The sequence below is a fragment of the Diadema antillarum genome, unplaced genomic scaffold (genome assembly GCF_040938485.1).
Source record: "Diadema antillarum isolate AM-2024a unplaced genomic scaffold, OU_Dant_1.0 scf00000086, whole genome shotgun sequence".
NCBI lineage: Eukaryota > Metazoa > Echinodermata > Echinoidea > Diadematoida > Diadematidae > Diadema > Diadema antillarum.
This window is the reverse complement of record NW_027270975.1, coordinates 2,180,618-2,204,781: the sequence shown is the minus strand read 5'-3', so window position 1 is coordinate 2,204,781 and position 24,164 is coordinate 2,180,618. Positions and strand designations below refer to the sequence as shown.

Genomic DNA, 24,164 nt, shown 5'->3' with positions numbered 1-24,164 from the left:
CAAAACAATTGATGTTTTTACCCTGTTTGGATGCGTGCTGAATCCGAATCTGGATGATGCAACTCCTTGCATCCTTGAGGGTATTGAGATATTCAAGATGGCCGCCAAAATGGCCGCCAATCAAAACCGGAAATATCTATGTAGGGCCTATTAGCTTTTAAATGGTGAGAAATAGAAAACAGTTGATGGTTTTACTCTATTTTGAGGGTGACCGCCAGTGAGTTCAATATTGTGACTCGTCGAATACTGCTGCTGTATTGTACTCTAACCTGTGATGTGCACCCAGTGCCAGTGACAAGTGCGGCACCAGTCTTTGACATCATCCCACAAACTGAACTAATATTTACAGTCCGCGACAATGATTGGAGTATGTCCCATCGTGTATTCACATGATAATGGTTGAACGTGTGTTTGTTTTAACTGCGATTTGACACAAAATACATGAAAACATAAATTAAAATGTCAGTCAGTCGACATCTGGATAACAGAGAACCTGGATATATAATCGATGGCCAGATAATCGAGGTCCTACTGTAATCTACAACATGCTATTTGTAGGTCTTTGAAAATATTCTAAAAAGAAAAAGAGAAGTCTTCTGCTGATACTGTATCGTTATATTATTCTTTGCACTTTAAAACCCATTTCCCTGTCCACTATCATAACCGAAGCAGAATAATTTCAGCAGTCTTATTTCAGGGATATTAGTAAATTACAGAGGATTGACAAAGGTACAACATACAATGTATGATAGTTTAATTTCAATGTGTCAGACTAAGAGCGTAATGCCATGTTAGCACAGGTATAAGGTAAAATGTTCGGCAATTTCTTGACATTGCAGGCAGTGTAGAGTCTACACATTACATGTAACCGACTCTTTATCATGATGTAGCGTAGTTGGTTGGTAAGAAAATGTGAATATCTTTTGGATTCAAGCATTTCACAAGTCCAGCTAAACTACACAATTACTTGTGTTGATTTCATTAATTCAGTTCACGCTACCTTTCAATAACCTTGCAATATTACGTAATAAAGTTTTTAAATTTACAGAAGTATACATAGAAAAGAAGTGACCAAAAGATCGCTCTGTATCTTGTTGCAGGGGATGTGTTCCGCAGAGACTACGTCTGGCTTCACAAAATGGAGGAGAGCCGTAAAAGTCAAAAAATTATAAGACTCCTCCGGACAGACAAATTTTTCTGTCTGAGGAAGAAATAGATACAAAAATCTGTCTGTTCTTAGGAGAACTGTCAAAGGTAAAAAAAGTTATAAAATTCCCCGACGATAAACACTGACTGATCTTTCAGTCTTAAAGAAATATGTCATCAATAAATCATCAGTCAAACACTCAAATATATTATCAGTTAGATAAATATCCTTTTAAAAGAAGAATTTAGCATTTCAGCACTTCCTGAATAAACTGCCTTTGCTTGTTTGGCTTTAGTTATATTTTACTTCTGATCTGTCAAGACAAGGTGGTCTATCCTATTGTTTGTAGTATTTTAAAAGCTGAAGGTGGTTTCTAACTGGATGTGAAGGGCATTGCAGCGTGAAATTCCAGAAATGATTCCTTAATTCTAATGCATCTGTCTTCAAACTCTACAGGCATATATCTAAAGTAAACTGAGTTGCCATGGCACACTGCACATTCCTGCCCATAACCACAAAAGAAAAGGGAAACCACACAGCAATGCATGGGAGAATAATGTCAAACAATCGCTTACAATTGCACAATCTACCGCGCTTTCAAAGGGTATACTTGTTGTAGGTAGTGGTATACTTGCTCCGCGGTGGGTGTGCGTACCCAACATCCCCGTTCGTTCGCCGGCTAGCTGCAGTGTGCAGTGCGATGTGAATGTATTGGACTATTGTGTGCGAAGTGACAAAACAATCTCGGTCCCTACCTGTACAAGTTGCTAGTTGGAACGATAGTCACTGGGGTGAGCGGCAAACCGAGCTCTATCTCCACTTAGAAATCCTCGGAACTTGATGCTTCCAAAAAAATCCCTCACAGTGTTTCATGTATCTCCGTAGATAAGTTAGAATTCCGGTACAAGAAAGAAATATTGTATGCCTCTCTCTCGTTCCCCTTCCGTGTTCGTACCGATACCATAATCGTGACAGCTTCAACACACACGTGCAATATACGCATGCGTGAACTCTTGGGGTCATCCCCGGGTTAGAAGCTTCTAATATGACTGAAGGCACAATGATAAACAATTTTTTAAGAATTGTGGAAGTTATGCCAATGTTAGATCGTTAAAATGGTACTGACGTTATTCGGAAACTGCATTTACTGACTGCAGATGTGTAATGAACGATATACATGCATTTCTGTGATCATTTTCTATACGTTCCTCAAAACTCCCCCATCATGAAGAATGAATTTGTCCATTGACAAGTAAATAAACCTGCCCATCTGTGACCTGTACGTGAAAATTCTCCGGCAGCATTCGATCTAAAATTTCGAAATGAGGATGCAGTTGGGCTGGATTTCATTCGGTAGGTATACCGAAAGTATCTTTGTATATCTAGGTGCAGTTTTAGATACCTACAAGTAATATTTTGCCTACCTAATGGTGATATTTCAAGCGATAGTACGTGAGTGTGCTGACGGCACAGTCCCTTGTCAAATGCCGCTGAGCTACGCGCCTGTGTGGGCGGTGTACTGTTAGTATTACCCTGAACTAGCCCGCTGGAGTGATGTGTAATCTCCGTTGAAAGCCCATGTGCGCTGTGGCCGTGTTGATAGTAACGGTCGGAGAACGTGTCTTGTCCCAATAATCTACTACTGCTAACATTTCCATATCCATGTGCCGGGCTAAACGCAAAATTTGGTAACGTGCATATTGGAAGCTAACGGTATTTCTTGATGATTAAAAGAGCTAGACGCGCGTAAAATCACATCATAACTAAGGTGTGTATGCATGGGTATAATTGTATATTTACTAGATCTAGAGTAAAATATCCCGTTTGCGGCAGTTTAAGCATTGTTAAAGGTTTTTCCAACTTGTAAACAAACCAGGCAAATTATTTTCAACCATTTCGTATATCATAGACAAGATTATTCATTAACGCAATTGTTTTCATGAAAGAAATTTACCATTGACCAACGCAGTTTTCATGATTTACGAGGGCAAAACCCGGCACAATTTTCGCCGATAAGGGCGATATGCGACGTAGTATTTCTGCTTGCGGCACGATGTACAATCCCTATGCAATACGCGCGTGCTCCGCGATCTTCAGCTGAACGCCTTCACATGTCTCGCGAACATTGCGTAAGCGCCAATTCCCATTGCGAAAGCACGTGAAAATAGCGTGCGCACATGCATTGGCCGCAAACAAGATCGCGATTCTGGCGGTGTTGTTGATGTCTTTCTCGTGTTTTTCTCATTTTTTTCCGATGGTAACATCCACTTTCCGAAAAAAATGGCGGCCCACATCGGCTCGCGAAAATTCTATTTTACGTGAGGACATGTTTTCAAAATCCATGAACATCGAGAAAACGACAAAAAATCCAGTTTCTCGGACCATTGTTTCTTAACTGTTATGTTAAGAAGTACCGGAAATTTAATTTTGGATGCGATATGTTGTCATTTAGGTAAGAAAATTTCACTTTCGTCAGAGATCGTGCCCATTTTATCGGTTGGTTTTTGTTGATTGCTAGTGTGTTAGTATATGTGTAGTGTGCATGTAACAGAGCAATGCTGTGTTTAGCTGTATATTACCGTGTATGTTGTACCTGCCGCAAACGGCTGCACGGCCGCTTACTGACGCAGTTACTCTAGATCTAGATGTAAATTTACTGATAATCATAATGTTGTTCGACTAGCTAGCACACTGTAGTTCGAGTCTAGTTAGAGAGAGCTTGGAATGAAGCAGCAAGCATAATTGCAGCGACAGGTATTCTGTGCAGCTTGGCCTTGAGGGCAACCTCTGATGGAATTCCATCTATTTTCAGGCATATTTTCTGTGTCATTCATAATTCATATATACAAGGTAACTACACGCAGCCGCTGTCGCAAAGCGACAGCGGCTGCACGTCTACTCCTTCGCAGACGTTGTCATTTTTCAGTGGTGGTTGTGCGACTCTTTCATGAATATCTTTTTTAATCGTGGAAAACTAAAATATAAGGAATCCCCGTAATCTATGATAATCATCCAATAATCGGTATGCGTATTTTTTTTTTATTACGTCAAAAACCTACCGAAATCCGTCCTTAAAATCAGGTCTGTGAGCGTCCGTATTGCTTCACTCCTCATCTTCTGCGTGTTATTGAATGGCAATCACTCTCCTATGCTACAACGTAGGTAGTCGGAGGTAGTCGGAGTGACGTCAAATCATGAGAGCAGCACGCGCGGAAATACATGGTAGAAGACGACAAGCTTTACGTAGCTCACGAAACGCACGGGCGTACGTAAAATGCTAACACGGTACCTCGGGTTGAGCGTTCGTGGCTGTTCGTTTATTTTGTGAATCATCGCACAATCTACTCCGAAAAATTCAACAATAAGGTTTGGATACCAACAAAACACCAAATTCAACTCAACCATCAGCAACATACAATATAGGTGGGTGGTATTACTGTTAAAATCAAACAAAATAAAAGACATTTTTGTGGTCTTGCCGTCAAAAGCGACGGTCGTTTACGTACGTTTAAACACTAGTACATGTCAGACTGCTGTGCTGTGCACAGCGGTCTGGTCAGGCTAATATACAAGGCAAATTTCAAGCAGTGCAATCTGTTCAACTGCTTCTATGTCGATGCTGTATACATAAACTATATGTCTTCATTGTCATCATGTGTACCATATACCTTGGCCTGGATTGTTGTTGTTGTTTGTTTTTTTTATGAAATATATGTTTGTTTTAGGTGGTTTATTATTAAGCAGAAGTGAGCAGTTGACCAGAGTTTTACCTGTGTCTTCTGTTTGTCTACCCTTGCACCTAAGTACAGTTGTAGAATCATTAGATGTATTGCAAAGCTTTGCTGTTTTTTCAAAATCCAACAGTAGCTTTGATATACTCATAAAATGTTTTCTTGAGACTCAGTGTAGATAAAAAGAAAGACAAGGAAACATGCAAAATTGGGTTGCCCTGTTTTCTAACATTCAAAATTGCGTGCATAATTATTATTATTATAGATAAAAACAATTGTACTAGGCTCTCATATTCACATCCATGTTTGCAGAATATGTTTGATATGATTGTCAGTTGCAACTTCAATTCAAATTGACCTAGTGCTCAAACACATCATGGACATTTAGGCTTCGTAACCATTAAATGACACTTTTCTAGGTTTTATGTGGGATGCACTTTGCTTTGATTTGAGTACCAATGCATTGACAGTCCAACAGGTGACGTACATGTAGTCTCTTTGTATCAGTCAACAAGCCCTTATGCATTAATGACATTGTGTTAATAGTAACGGTAATATAAGTAATAGGTAGATTTCGAATTCATTACAGTTCATACATGAGGTGTGACTTGACTCTAAATGATATTTACTTGTTTAGACAGCAATTTTCAGTACGATTGCTCTTATTCAAAGGAAATCATGTAAAAGAGTGATGATAGAAACAAAGGTAACAGTTCTGTAAAATTTGTGAATTGAAAACTGATATGAATGTTATATGGTCAGCTCAATTATTGTGCAATGGACTGACTTATCAACGGTAACATGACTGTCATTGCTGCTAGATTTTGATATCAGTTCAGTTCACCTTCCACTGTGAAAATAGACCTCTAGGTGTATTGACATCTTACCATTCCTTTTTTAAGCGAGACTTTTTTTATTTTTACTGTGGAGTGAATTATTTGTGGATGCATTTGTGTATGCCATTTCTCCCACTATTCTACAAGAGCCTTCAAGGCCCCCAAATGAGATTCTTTTTCCCCATTGACAGAGAACAGACAGGTTGGTAATCCACCTGTGCAAAAGCAGTCAAGCGGTACATAGTATCCACCTTTCCATGGTCAACTTCATGTGCCATCAAACAATGAAAATATCGATAAGACTTGAAGTATGAACAGAGCATGCACTGATGGGTTCACAAACTCTTTTGATACACAAAAGAGACACATGAATGGGGTCAGCGAAAGCAAATATCTACTGAGCTCAGCCCTGATGGCTATGTACTTCTTACAATTTTAATCACAAAACAAGCATGCACTACATTGGAAAAGGGGCAAATTATACTGCCGTACATGCAGTTTTCATACAGAAAGAAAACGAATATTGATAGAAGAAACTCTAATCTTTTTGAAGGTTTGATGTCACTAGTCTTGGTTCAAGTGTATGCCATCCACTTAAATAAGTCACTTTTCTCGGAAGCATAACACAAATTAACATAAATTTCAGCCACTAATGCAGGCACTTTTGTCTACATTTTGGGAACATGGTATACCAGGTTCCCATCAGGTTCCCATGAGGAACGGGTTGATATACCCAGTTGTTGTTTAATTGGCCTGAAGCTCTTGGACATTTGTGGCAGATACCAAAATCAGTCTAAGATTCTAACACTAGATATACTTTTAAGCATTTAGCTAGATTTTGAATGTGATTAGAAATAAGATATTCTTGGTGTGCAGACTTTGTAGACAACAATTGTTGAAATTTAAAGTCACAGTCAATGAAAGCATATTGCCTAGTTTAATTCAAGATGATATAGATGGTTACATGTATCTTTTTCATATGCTGAATATGCAATGTTTTGTTGTATTGCTGAACACTCATCATTCATGGTGTTGTTCTTTTTTTATTGGGGAGGGGATAATGGGGACTAGCATGTGAGCATTATTCTCTGCAGTCACAAGAAGGAATAGATAAGATAATGATAGTTAAATACTGTATTAACCTGAGGGAAGTGAAAGAATTTCATTTTGGCACTAAAATATCTCTCATCTGAAAATATGTAAATATCAAGCATGATGCACGCCTTGTATGCATACAAACACACATTACACCTGTCATTGGCTGTAAGTCATTCTCTGAAAGAAGTTCTTTATTAATGCTACAGAAGGTATTATTGAACAATTTGTGTGTTTAAACCAAGTGAAGAAAATGAGTGTGATGGGTCAAAGTTGGTCTGGAAAATATAAAAGAGCAAGCTTGAGATAGAGGTAGAGGTGAATTGATTTGTTTCAGTATAGCATAAAAAATAACAGACAGATTAACCCATATAGGACAAGCTGATATTCCGATTACACGCATTTCCCATAGACACTTGCCCGAGTATACTCAGGAACTAGTTTTCAACAGGTTATGTTCTGTGCTCAGCTCTTGCACCCAGCAGTGTTGGTCTGTGTGCCCCAAGAGATCTGGCTGCACTCTGAAAATGCTTTGCTGCCCTCTAGTGGTGAGCTCATGCAGAAGCTACAATGATTGGCAGTGAAATGTTGTTGGTTGGGTTCCTGAGTTCTTGTGACACTTTATACTGCAATGAAAATATTTCAAGTAGATTAAGATAGGCAAATTGGCTGGTAGCAATGAAAGAAATACTTCCTGTCACAGAAAGCATTAATGATAACATTACTTGGATTTGAATTTTTTTGATGTGTCTCATGTATTTTGGGATTGTTGTTTTTGATTTTTTTTTTAGCTTATAAGGTCACATAAATCGTTATTTCAGCTTGCTGAGAGGATAAAATGTTGTTGTTGTTTTGTTTTGTTTTGTTTTGTTTTGTTTTGTTTTGTTTTGTTTTGTTTTGTTTGTTTTGTTTTGTTTTTTTGTATTAAGATTTAGGATACCTTGTGGTCCTGGCCTCATGTGCCCAACTTTAAACAATCATTCTACATTATTGCTAAGATTCAAATGATACCTACAATGTTTGTACACATGTAGGTATCAAGGGATAGATAGGAGTGCATTCATAGTTTGTAACTGAAAGTCGTAATAAGATTTGATATCAGACGAAATAGTTAGAAAATATGTAATTTTTCTTCCTTATCTGTCTTGATGAAACTAGTGTTTAATTATTGATGTCTCAATTCTTGCTTAACTAACTTCTGACTCAAGTTTGCTGTGAGACATACCAGGTAATGGCAGATAAGAATCTGTGAAACAGATCATGACTTGTGTACACTGAACTAGGATTCCTCTTTGCTGATTGGTACATCTGTCCTTTATTTAACTTGTCAGTGAAAAGTTTTTCCATCCTGTGATTTTTATTTTTTTTTATACAGATGGCCTTTTTATTGGACTGCTCAATGCTACATTTCATAGAATTTGTCTTTGAATTTTGGCAAATTTGCATAATCGACAATATTACCAAATACTGATGAAAAAAAAACCCTAGTGAGGTGCAATCATGTACCCTGGCACATATTAATCTCCTTCGTCTTCATATGAGAAATGTAACTGGTTGACACTGTTTGCTGACTATAGCTAGTCAGCTGAAGCAAACCGGTAAGTCAGTAACATTTGCCCTTTTTTCTTGTGTGGGTGAGTAGGTGGACTACTTCACCTGGCTATACACCCTGCTCTTTATGATGAATGAACTAAGCGGGATCTTTTCTGTGCTTGAGTCATGAGTAACTCACCCATGGGACTTTCATTTAATGTCTTATCCAAGAGACAGAGTGTTTTGCCTCTTAGAGGGAACGGTATAATTACACAAAACATTGCTCAGCTAGACTCAGGGAATAGAACCCAGGCCCTGTGGATCTGGGGGCAGACAAGCTACCAACTGAGCCAAATCACCACCCATGACACATACTCAAAAGAGGTTTGATGGAAAAAAAAAACAATTTCTTTAGTAAGAGTATGAGAATGATAATACAGTCTTATTCACATAGCCTCTCTAGGACTGTTCTTTCAGAGGGCCCTACCAATAGTATTATTACCCCTTCATTGCCATGCACGCATTTTTACACTCGGGTTGAGAGGGATATCATGGATAAGGACATGTTGTACAAGGACATGAGCACTCGGCAAGACTCAAACTCGTCAAGAATCAAGAGTTATCAATCGCACCACAGTCTTCCAACTTCATGCAAGATGGTAATACGACTAATGATACAAACTATACTAGATAGCAATTATAAGCAGTGATATATTCTTGAAGAGGAATGAACCCATAAAACAAATGGATTCACTGATTAAACAGCAAAAAATGTAGCAATGGATCAATGAGACTTTTTTTGTGAGTTTTGCCAGATTTGTAAGAATATTTCAATTTATTATATGTGTTACTCATATGATTTTTATCATTTATCATATATTGTCATCAAGATATGAAAGTGGTCAGATTATTTGATATTGCATCTTATGGTCACCCCAAAACTGTGATGTAACTGACATGAAATCAATATCACTTTCATTACAGTCCTTTACTATTTTGTTCTTTATAAATGTAACATTTTGACTTACTGTGTATCATTTCTAGAGGAGGAAAATTCTTCATGATAGGGGTCAAAATAATTACATGATTGAATTAGAGCTGTATATACCCCAAGAGAAAATTAGTTTTAATTCCAATGATTCCTTTCAAAATTTCGTGAAATCATGTGTTTGGTATTTTTATCTTGGCATTAGTGCACAAAGCTTTCTTCCTGTGGTGACTACTAAAATATATATAGATATATATATTATTCTTGTTTAGAGGAGCTAGAGTGATTCCATTACACCTCCAGCCAAAGTTACCCCCCCCCCCAATAAAAAAAGGGAAGTCAAGTTCTTTCTCCATAATGACAGTCAAGATGATTCCTGCAAGGGTGAATTACAATGTACTTTGAATATTTATACTCAAGTGTGCTTTCCTGCAATATAGGGTGTTGAAAGAGACAAAACTGTTTTGGGTAATATTCTTTTATGTTCTGGTTATTCTAATTACACATATTATGAATCGATCAATATTTGGTAAAGTTTTAACACTGACAGGCAATACCATCGATGATGCTCTTCTAGTTTGCATCGATTATGTACAGACTACTTACATGTTGAAAGATAACTGATTGTTTTTGTTTTTTGGTGGTTTTTTTTGTTTTTTTGTTTTTTTGCTGACCTACCCTTAGGTGTGTATTCTTTGCCAGATTTTTTGTTATGAACTTTATTCATGGATATGTAGTCTTACAAATATTAATGAAAAATATATCCACTAGCTTCAGAACATAAATGAATCAACTGATGCTAGGTTTTGGTGAACGTATCATCTATATCATACTTTTGAATATCAATTGAAATACAGAAATGCTGAAAAAAGTTGATGTGAAGTTCTCAGTTTTGTTTTCTCTACTACCAAAAAAAGAGTAGGCAATGAACTTGATTTGCACTTCTTACCTTTTTCTATAGATTCCAGCCTTGCGTATTCCATCTTTGTTTGCAATGTTTCTGTTGTGGCTCCTGGCCGTTATGTGATCTGGAACTGCCGCACAAAACATGTTTGCGTTCCAAATTTTATGCACAGAGGTTAATGTCAAGTTAGAAGCGCTAGATGGTTTGTCTTTTGCAGTCAGAGCCTCTCAAGCCGTCGTGGTGGTGAACTCAATCCACTCACCGGTTGTTGTGTATTGACGCTGATCGTGTATTCTTCCGTGGTTCTCGTTATCTTTCAGACAAGGCAGATATATTCTTCCCTCGTCTATCATCAAGTCGAGCTGACAAAATCTAGTTTTGAAGCCACAAATTCTCCTTCCTCACCTCACTCTGGGAAATTCTTGAGCCGCTTAATAGATTTTGGCTCCTCGTCCGTCTGTTCAAATTACTTAACTGCCTCTTCTCAGGCTCTCCTCCATATACTTTGTGAGGCAACCCGTTCGGTTAATGCGATTTATCAAATTATTTTCACGCTCTACCACAAATATTTGTGCACATTTCACATATATAAGTGCACAGTGCCAGATGTAATCTAATAATGCTCACTCCCAGAGAAAGTTATGTAGTCACAGTTGACTTGTACTACTATCTCAATGTTTTCTTCTGTAGAGAAACATTGGTAAAAGCGAGAGTTGTTTTGAAAATCAAAGTCCATCCGAGAGGTGATCTCATCTGCCGAGGAATTTTCAAGCTCTCCAAGGTCACACTTTCACAGTTGAACTGTCATCTTATCTAGAAATTTGGCTCTTCCCTTTGAAAAGATAAGCATGACCATTGTTTGCCAATTGAAAGAAGAGCACACACAAAAAAAAAATGATGTGGAGGTATACAAGTGGTCCTTAAAGTTAACTTTGTTCCTGTAACAAAGAGACGGGTATGATGAGCAGCACTTAATAAACAGGTTCACAAATCAGCAATTGCAATAACTCACAGAAACAACTTGGAGCAGATTGATGTAGCTTGTGCAGTCAAGGTGTAGGCTGGAGTATGAAAATAAACATCAGGTGCTGGCAACAAGTGAGGGAGAAGTAACTCAGATCACCTGCTCTTCTTAACATTCAAACAGGGGGGGAAGCTACGCGCACTGACACGTCGACCCAGACAAACTTGTCAGTCACGTAAGCATTTTCCAGCTTATGCGCTCGCTTCCTCAAACAGGCAGAACGTCAGTCACCAGGTCCGGTTGGTTCTTGCGGCAATCCAGGGCATCTCAACTCAAGTTCCCCCCGTAACAAGGCAAGGAAAGGAAAAAACCCTAAATTAATTTCTTGACGTTAATGCAAAGTCTTTGCTGCAACTGAAATGGGAAGGGTGTTGACGACTTATGTCCAACACGACCTAATTTTACCCATTAAATGCTCTCAACCCTGCTGCATGTGAAAATGTGATTTAATGTTTCCGCAAAAACCCCACCTTACGTAGGAAAGGAAAACTTGATCTGCTCCCAGACCGCGCTGACTTTTGATCCCGTTCCAATGTTTTCAAAATTGACATTCTCCGGAGAATGCGAGGAATTTCTAGTCGCAAGTGTGCAGCTGCATGTCAAACACAGTCATGCTCAAAACTATATGGTAGGGTTATTTATTGGATGAAACAGCATGTTTGCCTTTCAAAGCAGTTTTTCTAACACCTTGGATTCCTTTAATTTTGTAATGCTGTGTTCTCTGAAGGGAGCGACAATCATGCAGAAAATCCTCACTTTGCAAAGATGCAAATGGTGTCAGTACAAGTAATTAAGTAAAAAGATAAATATTAAGGAGGATTTTTCTAAATGTATGATTTAAAGGTTTGGGTTAAGACTATTCCAAAAAGTGATAAGACAGAGGAGAGGACAGTGCTTGGGAAGAAGATGCTCCCCTGGACAGGAGCAGCTCAAATAAGAATCTTGAATTTAAGAAGAGAAAGAACTCCCTGGCATGGATCGGGGGAAACTTGGACGCTTTTCAAATCGTGAGAGTGATGCGGGATGATGACGATGAAGATGTCATCAGTCACGGCAAATTAGGTGCAGAACCTCAAACCAGCATCTTTCGCGAGTTAGTGTCTGCCCGGCTAGTCTCCACCTCTCTTGATGAAAGTTGTCACAAGAAATTGCCCGTGCGTCGTCGAGACTCTGACAAAGTGCAGCACGTGGATGCCGCTTTGATGCCAAAAAAGTTTGTTGTGATGCTTTGTATAGGATAGTTCTCTGAAGTGGAAAGGATGGCGATGTAAGCACACATGCTAGAACGAAGAAAGAACTCACTAGCATGTGTCGTAGAGTCGGAAGATAGCGATGTGCTCTAGTGCAACATGAATGTAACCAAGCAGACAGTGTCAGGGGGAAAAAATTCTCTCTCAGAATTGCAAATCCAGCCTCTTGCACTGTCAGAGCGATGCGTCCGTGGCCTGTGAGAATTTTCCTCGCAGCAGCAGAAAGATGGCCCAAAGGTTAGATGGGTTCAGCGCAGAAAATATCAAAGGTGTTCACATCACCGGGAAGATTTCAGTCTTGAAACACAGTGCACCTTCCTTTTCCTCTCCTTTGGCCTCATTTATCTCTTTGGTTTTTCTTGAAACTGGAGGCTGCAAAGAGATAAGTGTAACCAACCGCACCGGTGCCACGCGATACTGTTGTGGAAAAAGCTGTAGAGTGATGGCCGTGTGTTGTGGTTGTTACGGTAACTCCTGCATCAACAGAGGAGGACGTCCCCAAAGAGAGGACGAAGTCACAGATTGTTGCCGGTGTGAAACTCCCAATCTAAGCCAAGGTGGTAAGCTTTCTTGCTAAAGTTGATGAAAAATTTCTTCCTCAGCATCCACAGACTTGATGGACTCTAGCTAGACTTTCCGAAGCAGAGGAGAGAGTGTGTTTGTACATGGATGGTTGTCTTTGCTAGAGTGACAAATATCAGTCACAAACACTGAGCACAGAACTACAGTCTTGACTGAAGTCAGTTTTGACAAAGGTAACTCCTTTTCTCGTAAGTTCTGAGAAAATTTGGCAATCCCCAAAGACCAGGCCTCTCGTCAAACTGTATACCTCTGCCAAGTAGAGGGGGAGCGAAGAAGAGAGAGAGAGAGAGAGTATAAGAGATGGAGAGAGAGGGAGAGAGGGGATATGAGATGTTGCCCTTGATCCAAGCACCCTCTCTGCAGGTGGTTGAGTGCCCTAGATCTGCCCTTGTGAGGGGGCGGGGCAAGGGCAAGGAGCTGAAATGGCCATCAGCCATCAGTGAGAGAGGGGGCAAGGGCAGGTCATGTGACTGTAGTACAGGTATGGGACAGCACAGGGAGGGATGGGGGAGGTTGCAGGAAAAGGCAAGGTGATGGGGGAGAATTAGGAGAAAAAGGAAGGTAGTGAATGTTAGATGACTGAGCATGGAGAAGAATGATCACAGATTGGATAGACAAGGGAAACAACAAGTGAGAGCAAAAAAGAATCAATAGAAATAATAGTAAAAAAAGGGGAGGTGGTTAGAGACAATTTTTGCCGGGGAAATAACACTGAGTTCCGAGGACTATTAACGGTGGAGATATTAAGAATGCATGAAAAGGAGTTTGTACTGTAGAAAAGGAATAGGGCCTAAGTAAGAAAAAGAAGTATATGACATGAGATATGCAACAAATTGATAAACGAAACAAGGGTTGGAGAAAGGGGAATAGAATTTTGTGGCATGTAGATGGAGAGTAATGGGGAAAATAAGAAGGATGTTGTGGATTGCAATGGGTGGACCAAGAAATGGGGGGAAAGTTTAGAATTTTGCTCAAAGAGAGATTTTGGGAAGATGAAAACAAGAAAGCATGTGATAGATAGGATTATATGAGTGAGGAATGATGGACAAGAAGATGGGAAAGAAAGAGAGAAATTCTTGCCTAACAACCAGTAGAGGAGGACATGGAGGAGATGGAGATGATGTGACAGGGAGTGATCAAAGTGAAAGTGTTTTGAAAGAGGAAGAGATGAGGTGGAAAAACCCAGCTCTTGTCCAGAATTGAGTCCAGCTGTCTGATCAGTGACGAGATGTAATTGGAGCCAATGAATTGTGACAGTTTGACCCACATCGTGGCGTCAATCAACATGCTATCTTGGATTGTCAAGAGCAAAAATTTCTATTGTCCACTATGAAAGGGATGAGATGTAGCAAGTGGAAATAGTTTGTGCAGAAGAGAGCAAAGGCAAACACACACACGCACACACACACACACACACACACACATGGACAAATGTTTAAGCCACCAAGTAAACTGTTGCCAATAAAGACAGGGATAAAAAATGCATACACATCATCACACGATGATGTATGTGGATTGATGATCTGTAATAACTCGTAAGGAACTCGTTCCCAGATCTAGCCGTAATGGCGTAGTGCCTCATTAGGGCGGGATGATGATGCCAGCAGGGTGCACGCAGAAACGATTCATACTCGGCTTCTGTGACGTCATCTCTCAAGATATACGAAGAGAAAATCTTCCTATGTTGATTATGCAAAGTGCACAGAAGTTGGTTCATATTTTTACAGCTTTAAGACAGACTTGAGTTGTGCCACATTTCTGTTTATCATGGAACTAGAAATAAAATTTTGGTTTACATTCATGACAGATCTGTATTACAAGATATCCAAATTCTGTGACAAGTGAGAAAAATGCAATTGAAGTGTTTGAATGCCAAAACAGATAAACATAATTTTCAAAGGTGGGCTTTTTTAAGTAAGTTCATCACCATGTAAAAAAAATATTAAATCTTTTCAGCGATACTGCACTCATTACACAACAAGAAATAATTTTGAAGATATTATGATAATATCACATATATTTTTATTATTTTCTTTGTTTTCAAGCAGCTTCAATCTTGAATATCTTAAGTTGATAGGCGACTCTCATTATAATGAAGTCCTCGTGACCGGCAATTTTCTTTTGTTATATCGAAATTTCATTGTAGCAGAACAGTATACTGTATAAAGATGAATAAACGATATTTTGTAGCCTGAATTTTTATTTCAGTGTAAGGAGAATTTCGTAATGATAACAGTGTTTGTTATAACTGGAGCGCACTGTATCAGGTTTTGCATGTAAGTTATTCAATTGCTCTCCAGGAATGGTAATATATTCAAGTGTAGGGAAGGGGCAAGAGTGAGGATTGATGTGTGAAGACTATAGAATTGCAGCACCGACCTGAAGCAGTCTGCGGAGATCTCATCCCGCATGACACGTGGCGGTAATATCCTGAACTAAGTAGCGCTTTCAAACTCCCTCGTGTGTGTTTCCTTCAAGAAGAGGAAATGCTTGGCTTGTGTCCAAGCAGAAAAAGTTGACTTAACCCTTAGAATACCAACAGACTTTGGAGTCGTTTGGGTTTTGTAAGAAACTTGCAGCCAAATGCAAGGTTTATTTGGATGTGAAGTTCAATCTATTGTTCAATTACATTCTCCACTCAATAACAGGTTTGTGATGTATTCAAATGTCATGTGCAATCTGAGAATACTGTAAAAGTTCAAATTTTTGCAGTGTGGAAATTTTCACGCATTTCGTGCAACCAGAAGCTAGTGTGAAAATAAAAGCACACAAATATTTTTGCATGACATACGTTGTATATTCCAGTAGTTAATGTCCTGATTCCGTGTAATTAAAAACATGCGAAATCCATCTTACCCGGCCGAGCGTGAAAAATTACTCGCACGAAAATATCCACTTTTACAGTAAACGTTTTTTCCTCCACAACAAGAAAGCTTGCATGATCACATCCTACATAGCAGCAACTAATGAATGCAAAATTATTATATCATAAGATTCATAACAACTACAATGTACAAAGCGGGTGGTTGATTTGCAAATTTCCTAGATCACCCCAAAGAAGCATCCATCTATCAAAATACATCACATTAGTTCCATTTAGATGATGATCCGTAACTTTGAGGTTGAGGTTAAGCTTGTAGTTAAGTATGGGGCACCAAGTGTCGCATGGTCTCTTTCTTCATGAAATGACAATTTCATTGACGAAATGACAATTTTGTTAAGGAAATAACAATTTTGTCAACGTGATGAAATGGACAGTGTCACTTGTCAACGAAAAACAAACATTATCACTATACGCTGTTCTACAGTACAGATGCAGATAAACAGTAAGTGGCCTAAATTATGATTTGATAATCTGAAATGTATAAAGGATAGCATGACAAAAAGCACTGTCTTGAGTAAAGTAATACTGATCGCAGTCATACAGCCCTTGTATTCTGCATATCACTTGCTGACATGTTCACATTTTTTTTTTTGGGGGGGGGGGGTCACTATGACCATTAGTAAGTCACTGTACTATGTGATAACTGCTTTATTCTCCTTTAAAAAAAATAGTACAGTTGACCTTGGCATACATTTAGACAGTGCCATCCCCCTGAAAAGAATGTGAGTTTAGACAACTGTACAGAATACACATTGTACTGTATTAAGGCATCAACAAAAAGAGTAACTTGTAATTCACTGTTTATGAAGACCTGAGTTTCTTACACTCTTATATAACCAGTCATTGATAGAAAGGGTTCAGTGTAGCTCAAATACTATCATAAAGCTGTTTGTATTCCTGCTACTTTTTTCTTGACACAGCATGCAATGGAACTTGGGCATATTATATCTACAACAGCCCCATTCCAGCAGATTTCTCAGTACATTATATCTCTATAGTCATGACAACCAGTATATCTTTTTCTCCCTGTCTATTTATTTCTGCCTCTCTTTCTTTCTCATTCTTTTTCTCTATATAAAGATGTTTTTCCAAAGTTAAGTTTGCCACTCTCTTTTCCTCCACTTCCTCTTCTTGTTCCTTCTCTTCCTCCTCCTCCTCCTCCTCCTCCTCCTCCTCTTCTTCTTCTTCCTCCTCTTCCCTTCCTCCTCCTCTTCTTCTTCCCCATCCTCCCATTTCCCCCTTTCCTCATCTTCTTCCTTCTTTTTTCCCTCCTCCTCCCCATCAAAAAATAGACATCTCTGTCTTAAGATAGCAGAAGCTGTGATGATTCATGCATCATTGATTTAGCTCAAATCGGCTCAAATTATCAGTGAACTTGCAGTGGGACCTGCGCTACACCTCTAGCTGTATGGAACTTTCCATAAACTGTGTGTTGATGCTGTCCTGTGTTCACTGCACAACTAAAGGGAATGCGTAAATGCTAATATCCAGAATGGATGATGCTCTGTTAAATCAGTTGTTACTATAACATGAACACCATGTGAGCAAGATTATTTTGGCTACAATGATTAACTTGAAAGAAAGATATTATTCAGAGGGGTGAAGGTTCAGATGCAAATTTCTTCACTTTGTCTCCCTCTGCAAATTAAATTTGTTAAGATCACAACTGCTGATCTGTAAATTAACAAACATGTCGGAAAAAATGTGTGTTAATTTACAGATCAGCAGTTGCAACCTTAAATTTAATTTGTAGAGGGAGACAAAGTGAAGAAACTTGCACCTGAATGATTAATTGTGGGTTTGAACAATAATAATAATAATAATAATAATAATAATAACAATAATAATAATAATAATAATAATAAAATAGATCAATAAATTTTCACAAATTATGTTCCTAATTGGTGATTTGTAGAGACAATGAACACTCCCCTCATGTGTCATTATGAAAATGTTTATCGTGAGATTTGTTTTTCCTCAAAGAATGTAGCAACTTTTTCTGTGGTCTCCTATTTCAGTATTGGAAGTTATTTTTCAACGGTTTTTTACAAAGAAAAAAAGTGTTTAAGGAAAGTAAAGGAATGGCATGATGTTGACATTTTGCAGCCAGGAAGTTGCCGGAGATCATGGGGGAAGATCAGTGGTGACTGTACCTCGATCAGGAGGGGAGAAACGAGAAAATCTAGGTGGAGGTTTTTCCTTTCACGCCCCTCCTGTGGAGAATCTTCTCTAGAATCGTGAGTTGCGGGGAAGACTCTTCCGCTTCTGATCAGACCAGAGTCATCATGAACCCAGTCTTCCTGGCTTGGAGAGAAATCTCTCCTGGAATGACGAAAGGTTGTTTTTTTCGACATCACGCGTCCTTCACCATGACTCAGATGTTTCGTCGTCGTCACGTAATCGGAGAGCTAGAAAGTATTTTCAATCTCATTATTTGTCTTCCCCTAAGGTTAATAAAGTGGGAGATAGTCACTGTCAGATTGTGTGATAGCTGAGTTTCTCTCCATTAACGCCACTCGTCTACGGGATGGATTTATGAGTGTCTGCTGATGTAAGGCAGTGAGGTTACTGGCCAGTTTTTCCGTGAATCTGGGTGACAGGGTGAATATTTATCTTGGCATGTTCTTAGCGTTGAGCCAGAGATTCAAGAAGCCAAAGTTAAGATCAAACTAATGATCTTTACTTCCTCGGGGCTGGAAGTTTGCCTGAAATGACCTTTAGTGACCCTATCCCAGCTCTCTCATGTCAAGCAGACATTGACATTCACCCACAAATTTGCCAAGAACATTGACATTCTATGAATTTTATGAGCGCGGTTATTCAGACAGTCCCACGCATGATACTTTTGACCTCAGCAAGGAGCATACAAATATGGTGAAAGAGTGTTGATGATAGTGATGCCAAGGTTCAAAGCATAAATCTTCTGCGAACACGATGAAAACTCTAATTGTGCAGGTATTCCATATGCATTATTTTTACTTCTTACTTTGTAGAAATCACATAATGCAGTTTGAATATGTTGTCAATTATGTCTAGCCAAACTTTAGCACTGGTATTTTGTACTGTCCACCAGCAGTATTATAGAAATGCAGATGGAAGGTTCCAGATTGGGAGTTGGGGAAGAGGCCCAAAGTACCTGGAAACAGGAGAGATGGGTGCATAGAGAATGGTTGTGTCCTATCCTAATTTTTCACTCAAAATACCAACATCGAGGCTGATGGATCAGTGAGATGACCGAGTAAGCTTAGGAAGTTGGGTGGACAGTGAAGAGGCCAAAGGGTGTGACACGGTGTGGAGGGTTTAACATCTCAGTATCATTGTCTCAAGATTTCATCGTCGTTGTGTACATATAAGTTTCACATTACGCTGAGATAAAGAAACAACTAATATATACTGGTCATCTTTCTTTTGTTTTTCAAAACAGTAAAGAGAGTAATTGATGCATTTATTGATACATTTATAAAAAACAAGTATATTTTGCCACTGGTGAACAAGGATGTCCCTGTAACCATCTCGCAACCATAATTTGAAATACTACTATTATTTTCTCATGAGAATGAATAGAATAATTGAGAAAGAGTGCTCCCATTGACAGTAACCAAAGTCACAAGATGGATGTTGCTGTGAGAGACAGGTGGCCACAAGAGACAGGTGATCATTACAGACAGGTAGCCATGCTGGGCAGGGCTTGGTCTTTCTCCTCAAGGATATTTTTTAAGCTACCAAAAGATAGATGGTAGAGTAGGCAGATTTCACTGCACTGAAATTCGGCTTGTTTTGATATTTTGAGTTCAATGTTGTTTACAATAAACACATTGCTAGTATTGTTAGTAATGAGTGTTATGTCAGAATTACTGTCTTTTTGTTATTATGCTTTACATCATTTTGTTTTAACATATTTAACATATTTTTCCAGCACAGTATCTAAGGATAGTTGCTTAATTCGTGATGATCTCTCATCATTCATGTTCACATGAGGTGTTAGGGTAGTATGTGGCTTTTTCAAATACCTGTCTGGTTTTCAAAGAATAGCCCACCTTCTGCATTCCCCATTATCTTGTGTATTCTTGAATGGAACAAAGAGAATGCAGTAGATGAATGGCACAGAAGTCATTATCATTTGTCATTAATCATACATCATCTTTATGGCAAATGATGGCATTCAGGGCTCGCCTTTGGAGTGGGAGGAGGATGAACACGTGATAAAGAGGCATGAAGTCACATCAGACGTAATAGTGGCCAATAAACTTCTCTCTCGGGGGACGGTGCACTCGTCATTGACAGACAAATTGTCTGGGGCATTGATTCTGAGTCACTAGCCTTCCTCCATCATGTCAGTCTTGGACCGTCTAGACTCCTGTCAAGTTGTCTCTTTACATTTGTGCACTATTCCGTTGTTGTCATTGCCTCAGAGAGGAGCGTAAGTGTCACATTATATATCATTTTAGAGGGACATACTATCAATGTCAGGGAGAATTCAGGGACAAAATATCATGTCAGAGATCTTCATGGGACAAACTATCAATGTCAGGGACTATCCAGGGACAAAATATCATGTTAGAGATATTCCAGGGACAAACTATCAATGTCAGGGACAATCCAGAGACAAAATATCATGTCAGGAATTTTCCAAGGAACAGGGAGAAACAGTCAGTGTCACGGACAATCCAGTGACAAAATATCATGTCAGAGATATTCCAGAGACAAACAATGTCAGGGATAATCCAGGGACAACACATCAAGTGAGGGATATTCCAGGAACAAACTATCAATGTTGGGGACAATCCAGGGACAAAATATAATGTTAGAGATAGTCCAGGGACAATTAATCAATGTCAGGGACAATCCAGGGACAAAATGTATCATGTCAGAGATATTCCAGGGACAAACTATCAGTGTCAGGGACAATCCAGGGACAAACTATCCTATCAGAGATATTCCAGGAATAAACTATCAATGTCAGGGATAATCCAGGGACAAAACATCAAGTTAGGGATATTCCAGGGACAAACTATCAATGTTGGAGATAATCCAGGGACAGACTATCATGTAAGAGATATTCCAGGGACAAACTATCAATGTTGAGGACAATCCTGAGCCAAAATATCATGTCAGGGACTAGACCAAAATTGCGGAATTCAAACCTATGAAATGTATAAATATCTGGTATGAGGAAGACTGCACACCCAGAATTGACTGAAACACCTTGGGACCACACTTGGCCAAATGGATTTTTAAAAACATCATTACAGAAGTTCATGATGCAAGCAAAGAGTGTCAGATGTACAAAATATCTCACTTGGCATTAGACATGTTTCTATAAAACATGATTATAAAAAGGGGTTCTTTTTGTTACTGTTGACTCTAGTTTGTGGAATTTGACAGAATTTAGACTTTAAATGCCATACTACCATCATATACAGGAACAAGGAATAAGAGGCAATATTCCTTACAGTTGATATCACTTCTTTGTGTTTACTCAGTTGGAACATGTGTAAATACTGAATTTGTTGTACAGAAAAATATCTTTCGTATATGTGGACTGCTATTTATTTTTCTATTCAACTTCATCAAGAAGTGTTCTTTGCGCAGTGAGTTTAATGTTAGTTGCGCTTGGGCACATTACATACAGTGGGTTTTTGATTTAATGCATGTCTCCATCTTCATGACTTAAACCCACATAAAAAAACAAAACTAAGATATGTACTTCTTTGTGTTTCTTAGCATATCTTGAGTTTGCTTTCTATGAATGCACACAGATTCAAGACATAAATCACTCTCTTTTCTTCAGTCTCTTCACAAAGATTTCTATAGAATTAGAAATGGTAATATGAATTTGAATTGAATCAAAAGTGCTGTATATGAATAATGTGTACAGCTGGTTGCAAAGAATGCTGTTGCCTGAATCTGCTATAAAAAAAGATAAATGGTAATAAAGATGATTGAGACTATTAAGAAAAAACTATATATATATATATATGTGTGTGTGTATATATATATATATATATATATATATATATATATATATATATATATATATATACATACATATATGTATATAAAAGTAATTCTAATCCCTCATTATTGTCCAACAGGTATCATGCAGGTCAGATACTCTGGCAAAATATCTCCAGTAAAATATCCTCAGTACATTGCCCCCAATTTTGTATTCATGATATATCGTGTGTACTCTGTGTGGACTCAAGAAAAAATTTGACTTTTGATTCAGTATGAATCCAGCGAGCAATGCAGGCCCCCTTGGTACTTCCCTCGCCATTCCGTGCCGCATGATTCAGCCAATAAGAATACTCATCGACAATTTCGGGCAATTTATTTGCCGAAATTCACCCCCCTAAATGGCATCTTTGTGTGAGCTGCATGCATTCGTCATATGATCACACTGAATAGTGCAGCTTGAATGCTCAAAGGGTACGCGGTATGATTCATGCAAGGAGATTAGCAAGGGGGATGAGAGCTCGATTCCTGCAGCTAGAGTCAGTCAGATCTTTTCTCTATCATCTCTTTACACGATTGTCTTCTCCAAAGCTCTTACCACTCCAGGCAACCACAATGTATCATGGACAAAAAAATCACTGGTTGATTATGAGGAAGGCCACTTCTGCCTTGAAAATGGATGCACTACTAGCAGCACATAAGTGACATTTTCTAGATAAATAGCATTCACAATTAAAATGCAATATGTTGTAACATTAAATGGTCCTGATTCTTTCAATGTTCTCATAACTCACATGTGGAGTTGATTTGGTCCCATTTTGACACACAAAAAAAAAAACCCTCTTACATAAATTCAGGGCGAGATATAGAACCTGTATAAAGTTGATACTATGTGTAATTCTGTGGTAATGAGGGCAGATGAAATATTGCAAAGACGCTGCTGCATCGCCCTCAATGAACACAGAATAATGTATCTACAGCTGTAGACCAATTACAACATAACCATATAGCTATTGCAAAACTAGGATAATCTTTGATGTAAAATTTGTTCCATGCGACTGTAATGTTAATGTCAAAGATTTATATGGAATATTACAGGAGTTAGGTGGAATTGCTAATGAGGGACACTTGCCTTAAGCATGACCACCAAAAAAAAAGGAACCAAAAAGCTTACCACATAAATACGTATGTTTGTCATAATTATGTGCATTTTTCCAGCTGTACTTGGAGCATTTGCACCATCGCCAACTTTACCCAAGGTTTGCTGAGTAACTCACCTGTTCTCAAACTTTTTTCTGATCTCTGAGAATGCCATCTTGGTTCCTCCACGACTCTTCTGATCGGAGGGGTTACCTGGCAACAGCATATCCAAATCCTCATTCACAATCTCAAGTCCTGTGTGATTCCAGACCAGTACTATCCATATGTACAGGCTGCATCGTCATTCTCGCTGCTATTGTTCCTAGCGAAAGTAGCTGAGCTATGGATTGATCGGGGCCCTATACATTGACACTTGTTCAATGGCCGCTCCAAACAGGGTTTATTTTTTCAACACACTCAAGTTCCCTTTTCCTCTTTTGGGTTGTTTCCCCTCCGAGCTTGATAAAAGTAACACTGAAGCTTGCTAAAAATAATAATTACCAGGACATTAGGTTGCGATTGGTGTACTCCAGTGCTAAAAGTCTTGACATTGTGTGACCTGACTTTGCAGAATCATTTTCCCAGGTTTTACTTTTAGTTAGCATCTGGCAGCTTTGCTCACTCTCTTCTCTCTCTCTTCCCTCATCAAGTCTGGGTATACACAGTGTAGTCAGCCACCAGCCATGCCCCAAGTTGGAAAGCTTCAGTACTCACTTAACCCGGGCATCACACTGACTAATTAATTCTGCAATAACTACACTGTCATACAGCAACGCGGTTTGTGACATTGAGTCGGCGCTACATGTAGTTCTCGGCAGTTAGCAAATACAGGTCTCTCAGTGTCTCATCAAAACATGACTTGATTATTTTACAGCATGCTAATCCCCCTGACTTCAAGGGGTGTTTGCCCCCTCGCTCCAGATCAAAGAATTAGTCAGGCTCAAGGCAGAAGATGTCCCTATCTCCAGGGATGAAGATTTGCCAGTGAGACTCAGCAGCAGGTGTGGCAGTAATTCCTGATCATAAAAAAGAGAAATAGATATTAAAAATCATTAATCAACATCAGACAAGACAATTGAAGTCTCGCAACAAACA

General features: G+C 38.8%; 1 protein-coding gene across 1 annotated transcript in view; it reads left to right on the top strand.

The window, feature by feature from the left end:
• The first annotated feature begins 2,408 nt into the window (after nt 1-2,408).
• Nucleotides 2,409-24,164, top strand: part of LOC139717988 (epsilon-sarcoglycan-like) — a 110,454-nt gene continuing 88,698 nt past the window's right edge. The window contains exon 1 of the mRNA XM_071629477.1: nt 2,409-2,500. Within this exon, the coding sequence (XP_071485578.1) occupies nt 2,470-2,500 (31 nt within the window). The 5' untranslated portion in view covers nt 2,409-2,469. The remainder of the gene's footprint in view (nt 2,501-24,164) is intronic.